Genomic DNA, 17,646 nt, shown 5'->3' on the forward strand with positions numbered 1-17,646 from the left:
CCTCAATTTCAAGTTTCAGGTTTTAGGTTCATACAGTGGTGACTAGTTTAATCTATCCCAGTAAGTTCAGAGAATACTAGCATTAAGGCTATTAGAATGATGTGTATGATTAGATAGGTGGATGAGTGAATTAATCACTCATGTACTCTTTATGAATTACACATGTGAACTGCAACTGGTAGGAGGTGCTTTTTAGTAAGTGTATTCTCTAGTTAACTAAGGAAGCTTCATATACATTACCAAAATAGCATAGTTATACATAAAAGCATTTGTTTCATTATTGTTTGTATGTTTAGGTAATAGAATCCACTATTCCAAATAATAAGCCTAGAACAGTGCCTGTCATTTAGTTGATGCCTAATAACTATTTGTTGAAGCAATGAATAAATATTGTTTTAAAAAAATTAAATAGCCCTAACCGGTTTGGCTCAGTGGATAGAGCGTCGGCCTGCGGATTGAAGGATCCCAGGTTCGATTCCAGTCAAGGGCATGTACCTTGGTCGCGGGCACATCCCCAGTAGGGGGTGTACTAGAGGCAGCTGATCGATGTTTCTCTCTCATCGATGTTCCTAACTCTCTATCCCCCTCCCTTCCTCTCTGTAAAAAATCAATAAAATATATTTAAAAAATTAAATAAACGAGAATTGACTCACCCTGGACAGTTTTTTCAGAAACATTTTTCATTGTCACAGAATTGTATCAGGTGAACACTTCCTAAAATGTGTGTGCTACTCTTACCAATAGTCAGAATTTTAAAAATTAAAAAAAGAATAAGTGCATAGTTCAAAGAATTATCATAAAATAAACATAGCCTTGCAATACGACTTGGGAAGATATTTTAAAATCTAACTTGTTCTGCAATAAACAGAAATGATTCTGAATTATAAATTAATAGTGATTTGACTTCGGAATCCTCTTGGGCGAACAAAAGAATATAATTTTACATTTAAGTGATATAAAATGCCTCACTGTAATATGAGTCCTTGTACTCATATAGTAACACCCGATAGCAGTTTCAGTGATCAGAGATTTATATCAGTGTTTTGTGGATAATTAGTTTTTGACAGATGTCAAAACAGCCATGAATAACAGTTTACTGTTATTATCTATGATAATTGAAGCAATATTGTGAAATAGCACTAAGTCTATTCTGGTTTAATCTTATTGATTCTTACATAAAAAATTTAATTGCCCTAGCCAGTTTGGCTTAATGGATAGAGTGTTGGCCTGCAGACAGGGTCTTGGGTTCCATTCTGGTCAAGGGCACGTACCTTGGTTGCAGGCTCCTCCCCAGCCCAGGCCCTGGTCAGGGCTGGTGCAGGAGGCAACCAATCTATGTATTTCTCTCATATTGATGTTTCTATCTCTTTCTCTCTCTCTTCCACTCTCCCTAAAAATCAATGGAAAAATATCCTTGGGTGAGGATTAACAAAAACAAACAACAAAAACTTTAATCAAAGCATTAATATAATGTAGGACGCTATTGTATATGAGTTAAAAAATATTTTTTTGAACTTTGGACAAACTTTGGTCTTTCTTCTTTATTCCCAAGTAGCAATAAACAAACAAACCAACCTTGATTATTATTGCATTTGACAGGAGCTGGGCAAATGACTATTTTTAGATACCTTGTATGTAGAGTAACTTTTTGTAAATATGACCTAGAACTTTCTGTGCCTTATATATCAATATAATCCTGTATATTGTTAACTAACAAGCTTTTACTTAGCTCTTCAGTGCCTTTCTAGATCTGTTTTTAATGTCTCCTTATAAATAAAACACATGAAACAATGTTAGAAGAAGTCCAACTAAGACAATACTTGTGTTGACTAGTACCTTGGGGGTTCCAGTTTAGCTAGATTGGATCTCACTGTATCAGTTAAGTGTTAGATAAGCATTGGGTAAAAGGCATAGTTTGGTCTGTATTTACTGCCATGATGTTGTATTTGAATCTTATATATGATTGAACTATTCATAAGGGAAAAAAAGCAGCTTGAGTAGATGCAAATGAAGGGGGAAAGAATAAGGGGATTTTGATTGATTTACCGGGAACATAGCAAATATGAAAGCCTGTCTTTCCCCACATTTTGGGAGATGGTTTCAAGGTAAAATCCCTTAGTTTTAGGCATTAAATGTAGGGAAATTTTAATTTTATGAGTTCAGATTCAGCATAGATTGTTTCTTAATTGAGCTTATCCTTTAAATAAAAAATATAAAATATACAACAAAGAATTTCCACCCCTGTGTCCCATCTGCCCAGTTTTCTTCCTCTCACTTTAGCATGGTAATTTTTATATGTCTTATACAATTTATTTATGCACATACAAATAACTATGAATATATATTTTTGTGGCCTTCCTTTTGTTCAGAAACATCTTTTTAAATATATACAACAACTAAAAGGAGTTGGTGGCATCAGTGATTTTTAAGAACAAGAGCATTTAAGCAGTTTAAAAAAAAGTTTTTTTTAAACCAAGTACCAGAATGTGGTGAAGAAAAAGAGTAGAATGATTAGCTTTATATTCTAGCCCTTTCCTACTTTTGTATTCTCCACTGATAGCCGCATCCCATTAGCGAGGGTAGAGAGGCTGGAGCAGCCTCCCCAGCCCACTGACATCTGTGGCGCAGTGACCACTCAGAAAAGTGAATTAAAGGGACAGGAGGACTGGTAAGAAGCAGGCAAGGGCCATAATTGAACAGTTTTCACCTGTGCTTTTTATGGGACTAAACAAGTAGAAGAGTGGGTTGGAAGAATGTACAATTATGTACTAATTGTGTCAATTGCTAAAACTCTTAAGTTGACCTCTTTTCATATCACCGTGGAACATTTTTAAAAATTAAATTTATTGGCGTGACATTGGTTAATAAGATCATATAGGTTTCAAATGTACAATTCTAGGATACAGCATGTGCATATTGCATTGTGTGCCCACCACTATGGAACATTCACGAGTCTATGTATTTGTTGAAAAAGTCTTGATATCCTTATTCAAAGGTTTATAAACATTAAAAAACTCTAACAAAACAGGTTTAATTGCACTTCAATAGAAATGGCCAACTTGATTCTAAACCTTGTATTAGCTTCTATCATTTTCAGTGGCACATTTTTCTTCCCTTTCACAATTGTTAGAAATGCATACCACTTTGACACACTTTCTTTCTTTTGCAGAATGGCACTAATGTCACATACGGTGGAGATTTGGTGAATTGAATATACAGTGTTGGCTCATATTTTACAGCTTTGGAGAGTAGGAAGGACTCTTTGCATTGGATAGACTAAAACACCATTTGAGAAGCATATTTAAGTTTTGAGAAAAGCCAGATAGCAAATTTTAAATTAGTAATATTCTTGTATGTACGAAGTCCATCAAATAAAAGTAAATTAATCCTAAAGAATTTTTAAAATTACAGACATTCCACTGCCCTTCTCCCAAAAAGATGTCATTTCGAAAGATGGATCCTAGCTGTACAATAGGATTCTACTGTCGAAACGTTCAGGACTTCAAACGAGCTTCTGAAGAAATCACTAAGGTATTTTTATTTAAAATATTATAATAGCTTTTGTAAATGACCTAATTTTTATTTGAGATAGTCTGTGAAAAGACAAAAATCTGTAAATTATGACACTTTTGTAAAATTGCCTCTCAAATGTTAATGTTATTAGGAATATTGAACTAGAAAATAAAACTGGGGATTCCTAGCCTTTGATACTGGTGAAACCTAGTGAACAGCAGAAAGTATTGATTGCTCCACTAGGTGGCACTGTTGAAGTAAAAATCCCTTTGCAAATGGATTAGGTTGTCTGTGCAAGCAATTAGGTTATATTTTATTTGAAGAGGATTTTAAAAGGGCAATACCTTAGGGGGTAGAAAAAAATTAATGAAGTATTTGATCAAGCCAAATTGTGCATTATTTCTTGTTAGTCCAAGTGCTTCTTTGGTTTTTTTAAAAAGAGAAATGGTATTTTTGGATTTCTCCGAACTGCTTTATCAAATGAGCTGTGTTGTTACCTTCCAATAAGCTTGTCTAATCTGATCTATTCGACTTATAGGATCTTTGCAATAGGTTTATTTAACTCCTTCTCATTACCTTTAAACTTCTGCATTTTTCTGGTCCTTGAGTACAGTACTGCTAACATTAATAGAGCCTCATGGATTGTCTATATTTAGTACTTGGGGAAATAAAAATGCTTACTTATTGGGGAAATAAGCATAACCGTTTATTACTATCAATAGCTATAGCTTATCAGTTTATGGGTAAGTAATACTAGAATCACTTTTGGGAATTCTTAACTTGAGTTCAGATAAAGTAATACCTTATTACTGCTTGACTTACAGTTAATTTTTTTAGGAAAATAGACATAGTGGGTTGAGATTTTATTTTTATCCTGTAAAAATAAAATGAAAACATTAAATAAAAGGTTTCATGTAAGTAAGGTTTACTTTACTTGACCTGCCATGTAAAAGAGGAAATCTAACAAAACCATGACAGAAAAATGAATGAGGAGAGAAAATGAGATATGTGAGAACCTCTTCTTATTCTTCATTTCTCATAGTTGTTGCCTTTTTACTCTCCGTTTTCAACCTGGAAGGCCAAGTGAACTTAACAAAATATGTATTCTACATTTTCCCCTCTTTTATTACTTGAAATTTGTAATATTTGTGTATTTTAGTTTGACAATTCTCTATATTTATGAAGTATTGTATATGTGCTAAAATATACAAATTCAGATGATATTATAATACAGATTGATACTAATGAACATAATCCATTAAAAAGTTCCATTTCTCTTATTTTTTTTCTACCCAGGTTAAAACAAGTCAGTTTAGAATAATAAAGCAAACCAAATTATTATTACTAAGTTGAAAAACAAGATTCACAAATGGGTTTCATGTTGATATTTTCTCATTAAAAATGGATGGTTTTGTGGTTTTATACTGATAGTTATTAGGATTTTTACATTGGAAAAATACTTAGAAATAATTTCTCTTAATGCATCAAAGTAATGTACAATATTGAGGCAAAGAAAAAACATTGAAATATTCAGAAGTACTGAGAATTTTGCTAGTCATTTAACTTTGCTTTAATAATAGTATTATTCTTACGTTAATAGCTTTTTGTAGCAGTATCAAAAACTCACTTCGTCAATTAATAATTTGATTATTTACTTTTGATTGGAAGGTTATAAGTTAAGTAGTTTTCCTTTTCTTCCTAAAAATTGATTTTGGCATTTTTAGTAAAAAAGCTGTTTTTTTTCTCTTTAAAAATAAAAACAACCTAAAATTATTTTTTCTAGATAGGATGTATTTTGAGTCTAAACTATAATGTTGAATTTGTAGTGCTATATAAATGAAGATTCTAAGGCTTTAACTACATGATTTAAAAAATGTTATAGAAATTATTAAATTAATTCTATGTTTAGAGAGTTCAGTTCGGCAAGTGTCTGAGTAACTATTACATTGAAAGCATAAAATGACCACGACATAATTCCTGCTTTTGAACAGGTATAAGGCTTCTGCCCTAAAGTAGCATTTATAGTTCAGGAGGGGGAATAGACATATGTTACATTGAATATTGTAAGCATCCATACAGAAATAGAAATAAATGGATAGGGAAGAAAGGGTGTTGAATTGAGAGGGATGTCTCATTCAACTCAAAGTTCTTTATTGTGATGGTGATATTTAATTTGGAACCTGAAAGTTCAGGCTTAATTTCTGTTGGCTTAGGGAGAAGGAAGGGTTGATAAGGATGTGAAACATTGGAAATTCCCACAGACTACTTGGTATGATCACTTAGGAGAACATTTGACAATTCTGGCAAACCTAAAAATATGTATACCGTTAGACACAGAAACTCCACTCTAACGTATCTAGTGTACCTAATATAATCCTAACTAAAGTGTTCCAAATGCACAAAGTGTTACTATTTTTCTTTAGGGCTATTTGTTTCAAGCAGAGAAAATAACAAGAGGAAAGGTATTGGAAAAGGAAATTGTAGAGCTTGTCATGGGAATGGCAAATAGTCTAATTGGTAGGTGCCAAGGATACCTATAGGGCAGGGCTGTCTTCTGGCTGCCTGAATCTGTATGGGTGTGGCCTGGGAGATTTCTCCATTTCTAACAAGTCTTCCACATAATCTTGCACATCAAATCCAAGGGCCACTGGTGTAAGACAGTGCAACCCCAAGTGTGATACTTGATTATTTTAGGTGGCACTGGAACAAATATTTTAACACTAGGATAAATATTTTAATACTTATGTATTTATTTATATTCATATTAGAAAAATATAACCAGAATATCAAACATGTGATTTCCTATTTATTATTGATTTTAGAAGGCTATTTAAGTTTGAAATGATGGAAAGAGAAATCTTAATGATAATAGAGATGGGATACACAACAAAAATAAAGGTATACAAATGTCCAAGTCTGTACTTGGCAAATATGTTGATTTTATTAATTTTAAGCATACAGAGATACAGAGAATAACATAATAATACCCATGTGCTACCACTGAACTTAAGAAGAAAAAAAATTGCATGTATAATTGGAATGTGTTATCCATCCCCAATCTTATTCATGGCCTTTCTTCACAGTAGTAACAGCTATCCTAAATTTTATATACTTTTACCTTATGTAACCATAAACAGCATAACTTATTTGCGATATTATGAAACTTTTCATTAATGATATCCAATATAATAAAAGGCTAATATGCAAATCGACCGAACGGCAGAATGGCTGGTTGCTATGACATGCACTGCCCACCAGGGGGGAGACGCTCAACATAGGAGCTGCCCCCTGGTGGTCAATGGGCTCCCACAGGGGGAGCGCCGCTCAGCCAGAAGCCAGGCTCATGGCTGGCGAGTGCAGCGGCAGTGGCAGAGGCCTCTCCTGCCTCCGTGGCAGTGCAAAAGATGTCTGCCTGCCGGCTTAGGCCTGCTCCCTGTGGGGAACGGGCCTAAGCCATCAGTCAGACATCCCTCGAGGGCTCCCAGATTGGGAGAGGGCGCAGGCCGGGCTGAGTGATCCCCCTGGGTGCATGAATTTTGTGCACCAGGCCTCTAGTATTTATATAAAAATGTATATACCCCACTGCAACTAGCGTTTTCGTGTAATAGTGACCTATAGGTTATCTATTTCTATACATGTTGGTCTAGCTTATTCATTTAACCTGCTGAATAGTGAGTAGTACATTCTATAATACTAGAGTATACTACTTTTAACTTAAACTTTCTTTCATTGTTGGTTATTCAGCTGATTTTATTTTCTAATGACAAATCCTTTATAATAAAAGGCTAATATGCAAATTGACTGAATGGCAGAACGACTGGTTGCTATGATGCGCACTGACCACCAGGGGGCAGTGCTCAATGCAGGAGCTGCCCCCTGGTGATCAGTGCGCTCCCACAGGGGGAGCGCGCTCAGCCAGAAGCCCTGAGCTGGGCTCACGGCTGGCAAGCGCAGCCGCGGTGGTGGGAGCGAGCCTCTCCCGTCTCCGCGGCAGCGCTAAGGATGTCCTACTGACGCCTTAGGTTAATATCACCTCCACTTTTCATTTCCTTAAGCTGTCAGTCAGACATCGCCCGAGTGCTCCCGGACTGTGAGAGGGCACAGGCCAGGCTGAGGGATACTCCCCTACCCCGAGTACACAAATTTTCGTGCACTGGGCCTCTAGTAATGTATATAAGAATACTTAAAATGACCCCAAGTTCTTATCTAAATGGAATCACCCACTCAGCCCCATGATTTCTCTGACCTCACCCCTTAGCACTCTTTCCCTAGCTTACTCAAGACCAATCACACAATTTCCTCCTGGAAAATCCTGGTTGCCTTTCTGTTTCAAGGATTCTGTTTGTTTCCTGGACCTGCAGTCTCTTCCTGCAATTATTCCCCTGATTCTCTCTCCTTTTCTTTTTTCAGGTCTTTACTCAAGTGTCACTTTCTTAGCCCCATGATTTCTCTGACCTCACCCCTTAGCACTCTTTCCCTAGCTTACTCAAGACCAATCACACAATTTCCTCCTGGAAAATCCTGGTTGCCTTCTGTTTCAAGGATTCTGTTTGTTTCCTGGAACTACAGTCTCTTCCTGCAATTATTCCCCTGATTCTCTCTCCTTTTCTTTTTTCAGGTCTTTACTCAAGTGTCACTTTCTTAGGCCTTCCCTGTCCACCCTTATTGCACTTGTTATTATCCCCTCCCCCCGTTTTATTTTTCTCTTTAGGGTGTTTATTTAAGTGCATGCATGCACACACACGTATATATTCTGCTATATCATATATAAACACATTATGCTTATTTAACTTATCACCTGTCTACTCCACTGAAATGTAATCTTGACAAGGGCAGGGATACTTGTTGGTTTTGTTTATTATTGTGTCTCCAGTGATTAGAGCTGCCTGTCACATTGTAGGAGTTCAATAAATACTTGTTGAATGACGGAGTGGATTAAAGAGACTTTGTTATAAATTTGTCTTATTTATAAATTACCATGGAGTTCAGTGATTGAATTATGGCAGATCTAGTATATTTTCATCTGTTTCTGTTATTGTAATTTCCTTAAATTGCCAGGACTTTATAATAGTGCATTTACTTTATACATAACTCAATATCTGTTTGGGACAAAAAAATTATCTTTATAAATATAATAAATGCTTGTATTTTTAAAAAAGTGAAATTATAATAAAAAGCTTATGCTGAAAAATAGGAGTCCCTTGCTATCTTATTCCTCACTCCACAGAGTACCTCCTCAGAGGTAGTCATTTTTAACTCTTCTAGCTATTTGTTTATTTAAGAGGTTTTCACCTCTACATTTCTAAGTAATGTGTTTATTCTGCCATTTTTTGGATAATCCATTTTAGACATTACCTATTAGTTTCTTGTTAATAGTACTTGAGGATTTAGCTTTCTCATATCCCTTAACCCATTTCTCTTTCTCTCAGCTGTACACCTTCCACAGATTTTGGTTAAATCACTAGTCAGTGTTCAGATTTTTATGCTTCCATAATATTGTTTGCTAATCACATGATGTGCAATGATTACATTTCTTTTTTTCTCGTGCCTTCATTTTCTTGGAGTTAATACTATCCCCACTTTTCATTTCCTTAGTTTGCTTTGTACCTATTGAAAAATTTTATGAATGTTGACTCATATCTGTTAAATATCTAGCAGCAAATTTTTCATAAATACAAATGTAAGAAAATTTATTTTTTTCTCCTTTTCTGGAGATTTCCTCTCTGTTTTCTGTCCCCTCTAGCCTTAACTGCTCTCTAGACCTGATGGAGAGTTGTTCATTTGGAACTTCTTAATGCTACTTTGCTGACTTGGATCCCCTGTCTTCTAAATCTCTCTTTAGTTTATTTTCTTGTTTTGCTGAAGCATAGATTCTAGTACCTTCCTAAGTGAAGGGTGCCTAGACAGTAAAGTTTTGAATTCTTGCATGTCTGACTATCTTTATTCTATCTATAAATTTATTGATAATTTGATTTGGTAGAGAATTCTAGACTAAAAATAATTCCCATCCACGAACTTTGGAGACATTGCTCTACTCCCTATTAACATCCAGTGTTGCTGTTGAGAAGTTTGATATCATTCTGAATTCTTTTCCTCTAAAGTAAACTTTTTCTCTCTCTAAAAGTTATTGTGTTTGATTCCCAGCACTACCACTCCATTGCTGTGTACCCTTAGCCACATTGCTTAACTTCTCTGAGCATTAGTTTTCTCATGAAATGAAAATAATAATGGCTACCTCTCTCTGTAGCATCATTATGAAGATTAAACAGTTCACTAAGGTGAATGATTAAACAATTCACTAGGCAAATAATTTATAGTAGGTATGATATAAAGTATTAGCTATTGTTACTTGTAGCTAGTATTTGACACTTCATTATGTGCCTTGGTTTACATTCTTTTTCATCAATTGCCCTGTTTCCTTCCATTCTGGGAAATTTTTTGAGAAAAAAACAACAATAACACAAACCCACATTATTTCTTCTCTTTTGTTTTCTTCATTCTTTCTTTCTGGAACTCTTATTATACAGTTGTTGGACCTTTTGAATTGTTCCTCTAATTTTCCTTTTCCTTCTATTTTCCATGACTTTATCATTTTTATACTGGGATATTTCCTCTACTTTATCTTCTAACTCTTCTATTGTTCTTAAATTTCAATTATGATATTTAAATTTCTAGGAGTTATTTTATTTTTCTATTATTCCTTTTTCATAACACTCTCTCTTTTTTTTATTATATGAATGTAGGTTTCTTTTCTCCTCAACAAAATTAATTAGGGTAATTTTGAAGTTTTCTTGTCTTTCTTTTGCTGTGTATGATCTATTACAAACTCTTTGTTTTGTTTTATTTATTTATTTTTGCTTTAATCTTCCAGTTTTCCACTGGCTGCTTTCCCCCAAATGACTGGTGATCTTCAGTGTCTGTTTATATTTGAGTAAGGGACTAAAAAGCTGAGTGGAGGTTCTGTGTGTTTGAGCATGGCTTTTTCGCTGGTGACCTTCATCCTAGGGTAATTGGGTGATAAACCTGCCTTTTTATTGGGTGACTCCCCTCCCCCATATGTTGGTAAGTGGTTATCTTTTCTCTAGAGTCGTTTTATTTTTTTTCAGAGAAGAGTTCTGCCATCTGCCTGTAGAATATATGTTGCCTACAGTGCTCCAGGAGCAGGAAGTGAAGGATGCCAGGGCCCTACAGTTCAGTATTTTAGACTGTCACTAAATTCCTCAGCTTCTGTAGTCATCACTGTGCCTGGTGTACTAGAGTTTATGGCTTTATTTGTTTTTTCCAAAGAATAAATCTTTATTTTCCTATGTGTGGGGTGGCTGGTGGGGGGCTAAAGAGGGATAGTTGTTACAAGAAAGGACCTGGGAATCGAGTCTATATGCAGGCTTTCAATCACTTTCCCTTTCAGTTTTGTGTCTCACCCTGTTTTTGTGCCTTTATATATTATTCCTCTCCAAGTTCTGCAAGCTGAACTTGCTCACCTTTCATAGATATTCTTCCAACACATACCTCTCCCAGCCCCTGAACTTAGATTGTATCTTCTCTGCTCTGCTGAATGTAAGGGCCTGATGTTGATTGTTTTTGTCTTATCTCACACCTCCTTTTCTTCTTTACCTTCTTACTTGTTCCCAGCCCTATGGTTGTTATCAAATAAAACACTCCTGTGATAAACTTACTACCTAGTAATGCTGCTATTTAAGGCCAGAAAATCTCAAATGAAAATGTGAGTATCAGGAAACTAATCATTTGATTATAGAATGAATATCAACACAAGAAAAAATATTTGCCCGTGGCCAGTTGTTCTCTAACTACAGAACAAAATTTATAATACAGCCTTTGAATTCCAGACACCCAATCTGGAATTCTTCAATCCAAAGCTAACATTTGTTGAATCCTTGCCATATGTCACCAACTGTGCTAACTAAGCACAATATATACATTTTCTCATTTAATCTACACAAACCTTCTGAGGTAAGTAGGTATCTCCATTTTACAGATGAGTAATCTTACACTTACAAAGGTTCAGTAACTTTCAGAAAGGTCACAACTAATAAATGGTAGTGCTGAGATTCACACCTCAGACATTTAACTTGAGAGCATGTGCTTATAAGCACTATTCTGTACCGTCTCCCATTTATACATCAATCCATGGTCTAGACCAGTGATGGCGAACCTTTTGAGCTCGGCATGTCAGCATTTTGAAAAACTCTAACTTAACTCTGGTGGGAAAGAAATGCTCAGAAGTGTTGATTGCTATAGAAATATCAAGAGAATAGGAACTAATTAAAGGCCTTTTTATTTGAGAACTAGAAGAGAATTTTCAGAGCAGTGAGGGTTAAAAGTTGGGTTAGAGCGATTTAAGATTGAATAGTAAGGAGATAGTGTGGAGTTAACATCACATACACATTTAACTTCAACTCAACTACACAAACTCGTAATAGGATGTTATTTTTCCATGTACTCTTTATTATATACTGTACATTACTATATACTGTACTATTCATTTATACATGGTCCTAAACAGGGCTGTATATACAAAATTATGCATAACAACCTTTTTAAACAATTTGAAGGCGTATGGAAGTTAATTTTGACTGTATTGATTTTGACTATTTGATTTTCCTATTATGGGCTGACTTTAGAATTAAACCCTACATTAAGTGTAACTCCACTGTGGTGAATACAGACCACATAGGTATAGACTGCTCTGTCCTGGGTGTAGTTTTACATGTGTGCTGGCAGAGACTAGTGGAAAGGTTTCAGCCTGGGGACAAGTGGTCATCTCCTGGTCTATTTCTGTTCTTACAACTACTGGCATTATGATGGAAGAAATTGCTTAACTTCTGTCCTTTAGCTTTCTCCTCTGTAATTCTGAAACCTGTCAAGTTAGTACATAGGGAAAGTGTGATAAAATATTTGACCTTCTGAAAAGAAATCTATGATTTGCCTTTTAGATAATAAAGCTGTTTCCTGTATCTTTGGCTATATTATTAAAATGTATTTCATATTAACTCTCTCATTGAAATAGTTTTAATTGAATGTTGTTCTGTATGCCAGGGATACATATTTATTTTAGCCATGTTTCAAGAAAATCTATAAATTGCCGAAACCGGTTTGGCTCAGTGGATAGAGCGTCGGCCTGCGGACTGAAAGGTCCCAGGTTCGATTCCGGTCAAGGGCATGTACCTGGGTTGCGGGCACATCCCCAGTAGGAGATGTGCAGGAGGCAGCTGATCGATGTTTCTCTCTCATCTATGTTTCTAATTCTCTATCTCTCTCCCTTCCTCTCTGTAAAAAATCAATAAAATATATTTAAAAAAAAAAAAGAAAATCTATAAATGTAACATATAAGAATTTGACTAACCTTTGATTTAATATTGGCATTTGATAGAATTTGGTTTTTATCCCAGAAATTATCCTTTAAGAACAAATTATATTAAATTGATCATGATAAATGATGTACAAGGTGGGGCAAAAGCAGGCTTACAGTTGTGAGTACATGAAACAGAGTTTACTCTTGTATTATTATTATTTACTAATTATTGTATTATTTTCCATATGAGCAACTATAAGCCTACTTTTGCACCACCGTGTATAAGTATTGGTATTATTTCCAGCATTCTCTGTGACTCACATAAACTTTTTGAAATCTTCCTTCTAGTTCCAGGTTACCTATAGAAAAATTGGTTTCTATCAAAACATCATTCAAACTTTTAAATTTATTTTTTAAATGAAAATTGTTTATATTTTTTTAATAGAACTTGTTTAACAGAAAGATTTAAAATAGTTTAGAATGTGTTGCTGGCTTGTCAACGAATACCAAATGGATAGAGTTGCCGTTGTCCAGGTATTGCTTTTTTCACTTCAGAATTATCTAGTGTAACTCTAGAAGGTAATATGTAAAGTGTGGATTACCACTATGTAGATTACTATTTTTTATGTTGACTAGATTTTTGCAGAAATATTTTTTCAAATATAGTGATCTTTAGAAGGACCAAACTTAATTTTTTAAAATAAGTTTTTATTTTTAATTTGGTCATCTTAACAATGTTCTGAGATAAGGAGCTTGGATACCTGTTTTATAGATGATACTCAGGTAGAGTGATTTGTTCAAGATCACATCAAGGTAAGTTGTAGAACTGAGATTAGAATGAACCTTCTGACTTAGGTTAATGCTTCTTTTTCTGGTATCAAGCAATCTTTCACAATATTGACTATAGTCCATGAATCCATTTTGTGTCATTGTCTACTGCTACTAAAAGGAGATAAATATTAACCCTTTAGAGTGAGCCTTCCAACTAATGTGACCAGAAGACTTACTTTGGTGGCGGTAGGGAGATGGTACTTCATTTTTGAAGGCAAGTCCCAATGGAGAAGCAGTTATTTAGCTATAAATAAACAATATAAAGTTGTCTTTCAGCCAGAACATTAAAGCATTGGCACTGAATAAATATAAATGAGAAAAGCTAATGAGAGATTTGGGGCTAAAACATCAGATTTTGTCATGGGGTGCTACTGTGCACTGTTGGATAAATAATTCTTCTGTACTTTCTGTTACAGATGCTGAAAATTTCTTCTAAAGAGAAATATCCCTTATTTACTTTTGTAAATGGTCATTCCAGAGACTATGATTTTACATCTCCTACAACCAATAAGGAAGACATTTTCTCAGAGGATGAAAATAAAAGATTAAAAAGATTTAGCACAGAAGAGTTTGTCTTGCTTTAAAAGATAAGAAGAACTCTTTGAAGGGGAAAATGAAGAGAAACAAGTATACAAGAAACTGGTTTATTTTCACAAATATCTTAATTTTATATGTTCTTTAAAAAAAGAACAGTTGGAAATATACAAGTTTTAAAGATATTTTTCTGAGAGAGAAATGATTTATGAGTCTTGGTTTCTAATAAATAACAAGTGACTCTGGTTGCATCACTATTCTGCTGAGACCTAATTATGCCACCTTAACTTCCAAGCCTTCCAGTGTTTGAATTCTCCCACCTGAGGCCACCAGTTTCCTGAAGGTTTTATGATATAGGCCCCATATTGGGATTCCCAAATCGTTTCAAAAGCTTCAGTTTATACTAATGACCAGAAGAACAAGAGAATGCATCTCCTGATATTAATGCAACCATATTGGATGTATATTGCTACATGAAATAGCAATTGTTAGCTGTTATTATATGCATACAATTATATAAGCAGAATTGTGAGTTTAGGTAATATTTAGCAATATGATTTTATAATGGCTTCTCGTTTTTCTTGCTGTTGAGCTTTCTTTGAGGAGTAAATATAAAGTATTGGTTTTTCCCACAAACTTAAAGGTTATGTTACTCACAATAATGGCACCTAGTCAGATCAGATAAAGGCAATTTTAAGATAGAAATAGTATTTGTTTCTTACCTCAAAAATTAAATTTTATGGGGAACTCTATTTACTATGTAGTTTTGAAATCTAAAGATAAGTACCAAGAAAGATATCAACAGATGCTCCTCTATGTGATTTTTGTTATTTGTATAAATCAGTGTAGTGGTGTTTAGTAAATCTGCCTTAAGTGTGTTATGTGTTATTTAAAGGCCAATTTGTGATATAAAAGTACAAGAGTTATTATTGAGCCAGGATTATAAATAACTACTTTAATAAAGATGTGATAACATAAAATGCCTTTGTTTTGGTTTTAATGGGATTCTTTTAATCCTTTCATTTGAAAAATCATTGTCTCTACTAATGAATTCTCTTCACAATAAGGCAAATAATATTGTTGCTCTGAAAGCAAAATATTAACTTATTTTATGGAGCTTCTATGTTTCATTGTGGAAAGGTGACTTATCTGTGGAAATTGTGCATCATTCAAAGTCATTGATTTCTCCCATCAGAAAGCCTATTTGTTAGGTTTGGAGTTGCATGCAAAATGGAAACAGAGGGTGGGCAGATTGCTTTCGTATGCCTGATGAGAGAAATCAGGTTTGGCATTTCCCAGTGAGGATAGTTTATTGAATTGAAATAAATAGCTTAAAATCTAAAATTTTTCTTTTCCCTAGATAACATTTGGACACATGAAGTCCAGTACTAATTTTCCTAGAAGGTCAAAGCAGCACAGGAACAAGAAGCCAGTTGTATGCTTGATTTTATTCGTTGCAGTCCTCCCATCTAAATTATTGCAATTTGTTGTTCCTACATGCCTGCAGAATTCACAGGAGTCTACAAGCACATCGAATAAGAGCACCCATACCTTCCAGTGAATCAGAGCTAATTGTAAGTGTTCTCTTACAAGAACTCTGTAAAAGCTGTGAATTATATAACATTAGAGGCCCGGTGCATGAAAATTCATGCACTGGAGGGGGAGTCCCTCAGCCCAGCCTACCCCCTCTCACAGTCCGGGAGCCCTCAGGGGTGGGAGGCGACCCAGCGATCAGGGAAAGGTGACGCCCCATCATACCTTTGCTGCTGCCACTGCCGGCAGCACAAGCCTCGGCCAGCCCTGGTTACCTGAGCCTCGGGCAGCCCTGAGCAGCAGGGCAGCCACCATCTGAGGCTTGCCTGCACCTCATGCCGGTCCTGGGCGGCTGGGGGACTGAGGGGGCTGGGGGACTCTGGAGGAAGGCGTGCGGAGCAGCTAGGTCCCACCTGGGGCGGGGCCCAGCCTTGCCACGTGCCTGCCTGCCGCCCCGTGGTGTGAGGGACTGGGTGCCGCCATCTTGTGGCTGTGGGCACTGAACCTTTGAGGGCGTGCAGTCAATTAGCATATTCCCTCCTTATTGGCTGTGGGTGCCACCATCTTTGAGTGTAGGGCAGTCAATTAGCATATTCCCTCCTTATTGGCTGTGGGCGCCGCATCTTTGCAATGGCATGAGGGTCAATTAGCATATTCTGTCTTTATTAGATAGGATTCTGTCCTCAGCATATTTGGGGATCATTTTTAAGAAGGATATTGGAATGAGATAAAATTACACCTGGACAGAGACAGAGTGGAGGTGAGAAGAGGCAGAAACTTTCTTTCCATTGAATTATATTGAAAATACTCAGAATATTGTCTAGACATACAAATAAATCCTACCATACAGTCATCCCCACGAATGAGAATAAGTGTTTAGAATTAGAAGTTATTCTTTAAATCATTTAATAATATGTATGTATGAATGAATGAATGCATACATTCGTGAAAATTGAGAGATAAGCTGATGGATTTATCTTGCCTGTTAATTCAGCTTCAGCTAAGGGCCAGACAAAAAGTTGTAATCATCTTTTTTTGGAAAGGCAGCAACAAAATTACATCATTATTATTAGGGTAGAGGTTCTGTGTATTCTGGTTTCAGACTTTGTTGTGAACACAGATTTCATTTCAAATTCTGACAGTCAGTAAACTCAGGCAGTAAAGTTTAAGGATTTCATTCAGCCAGAATGAAGGAAAGTGAAAAAGGACAAGCTTCAGAGATGGCTGTTCTGTTAGACTTAGGATAGGCGGATCCTCCTTTTGGACATCAATATTAAGATACTAGACTTTGCCATTAACATTTCAGAAATGAATTTTTAAAATGCTTGATGTGACTTTTGATGGTGAAGGTTTCTTTTCTCTCTTCTTCCTAAGACTTGATACTTTGAATCCCCTTTTGTCAATGTATTAACCACCAGCAGGCAATCCTGAGACTTACCATTTGCCAAATGAGTGCATGAAAAGATCCTTTATAGTATGAGTATGTCCAAAAGAATTTCCCTGAAGTATCGATTTTTTTTCTTTTTCTTTTTCTTTTTTTTTACATTAAACTATCCAAATTAAATCTGTATTAGTGAAAATATAACTTTAGCAGATTAAAATTTTAGGTCACTTTTGTGTTCTGTTAACCTTTAGGATTTAACATTGTCCAAGGGCAAACATATCTAAAAGTACATATGTTAATTCTTTCTTGTTTTTAGAACTAAAGAAACAAAAATGACTTTAATCTATCCAATTTTAGGTCAGAAATCTCTGTCTGCTTTTTTAGAGATCTGTATTTACTTTCTATTTTTCAATGCCAGAAAGCACTGTATTTCTGGTCAAACCATACTAATCTAGGTTTTTTCCTTTTATCTGCTAATTACTTTGCTCCTAGAATAAGTTTCATCTTCATGGTTATCAGAGATCACCTTTGTAGCTTA

The 17,646-nt window shown here is 35.3% G+C and overlaps 1 protein-coding gene across 4 annotated transcripts in view; it reads left to right on the forward strand.

Moving 5' to 3' along the window:
- Window positions 1–15,282, forward strand: part of ATG4C (autophagy related 4C cysteine peptidase) — an 82,334-nt gene extending 67,052 nt beyond the window's left edge. For 3 of the 4 annotated variants that reach the window (XM_023754668.1, XM_006089766.3, XM_006089767.3), the window contains exons 10-11: window positions 3,412–3,531; window positions 14,074–15,171. In XM_023754668.1, coding sequence (XP_023610436.1) covers window positions 3,412–3,531; window positions 14,074–14,241 — 288 coding nt within the window. In that variant the 3' untranslated portion in view covers window positions 14,242–15,171. Of the gene's footprint in view, window positions 1–3,411; window positions 3,532–14,073 lie in introns of all 4 variants that reach the window. The other variant, XM_006089768.3, reaches the window with a different exon arrangement.
- Window positions 15,283–17,646: the final 2,364 nt, after the last annotated feature.

This window comes from Myotis lucifugus, unplaced genomic scaffold (assembly GCF_000147115.1).
Source record: "Myotis lucifugus unplaced genomic scaffold, Myoluc2.0 scaffold_63, whole genome shotgun sequence".
Classification (NCBI taxonomy): Eukaryota; Metazoa; Chordata; class Mammalia; order Chiroptera; family Vespertilionidae; genus Myotis; species Myotis lucifugus.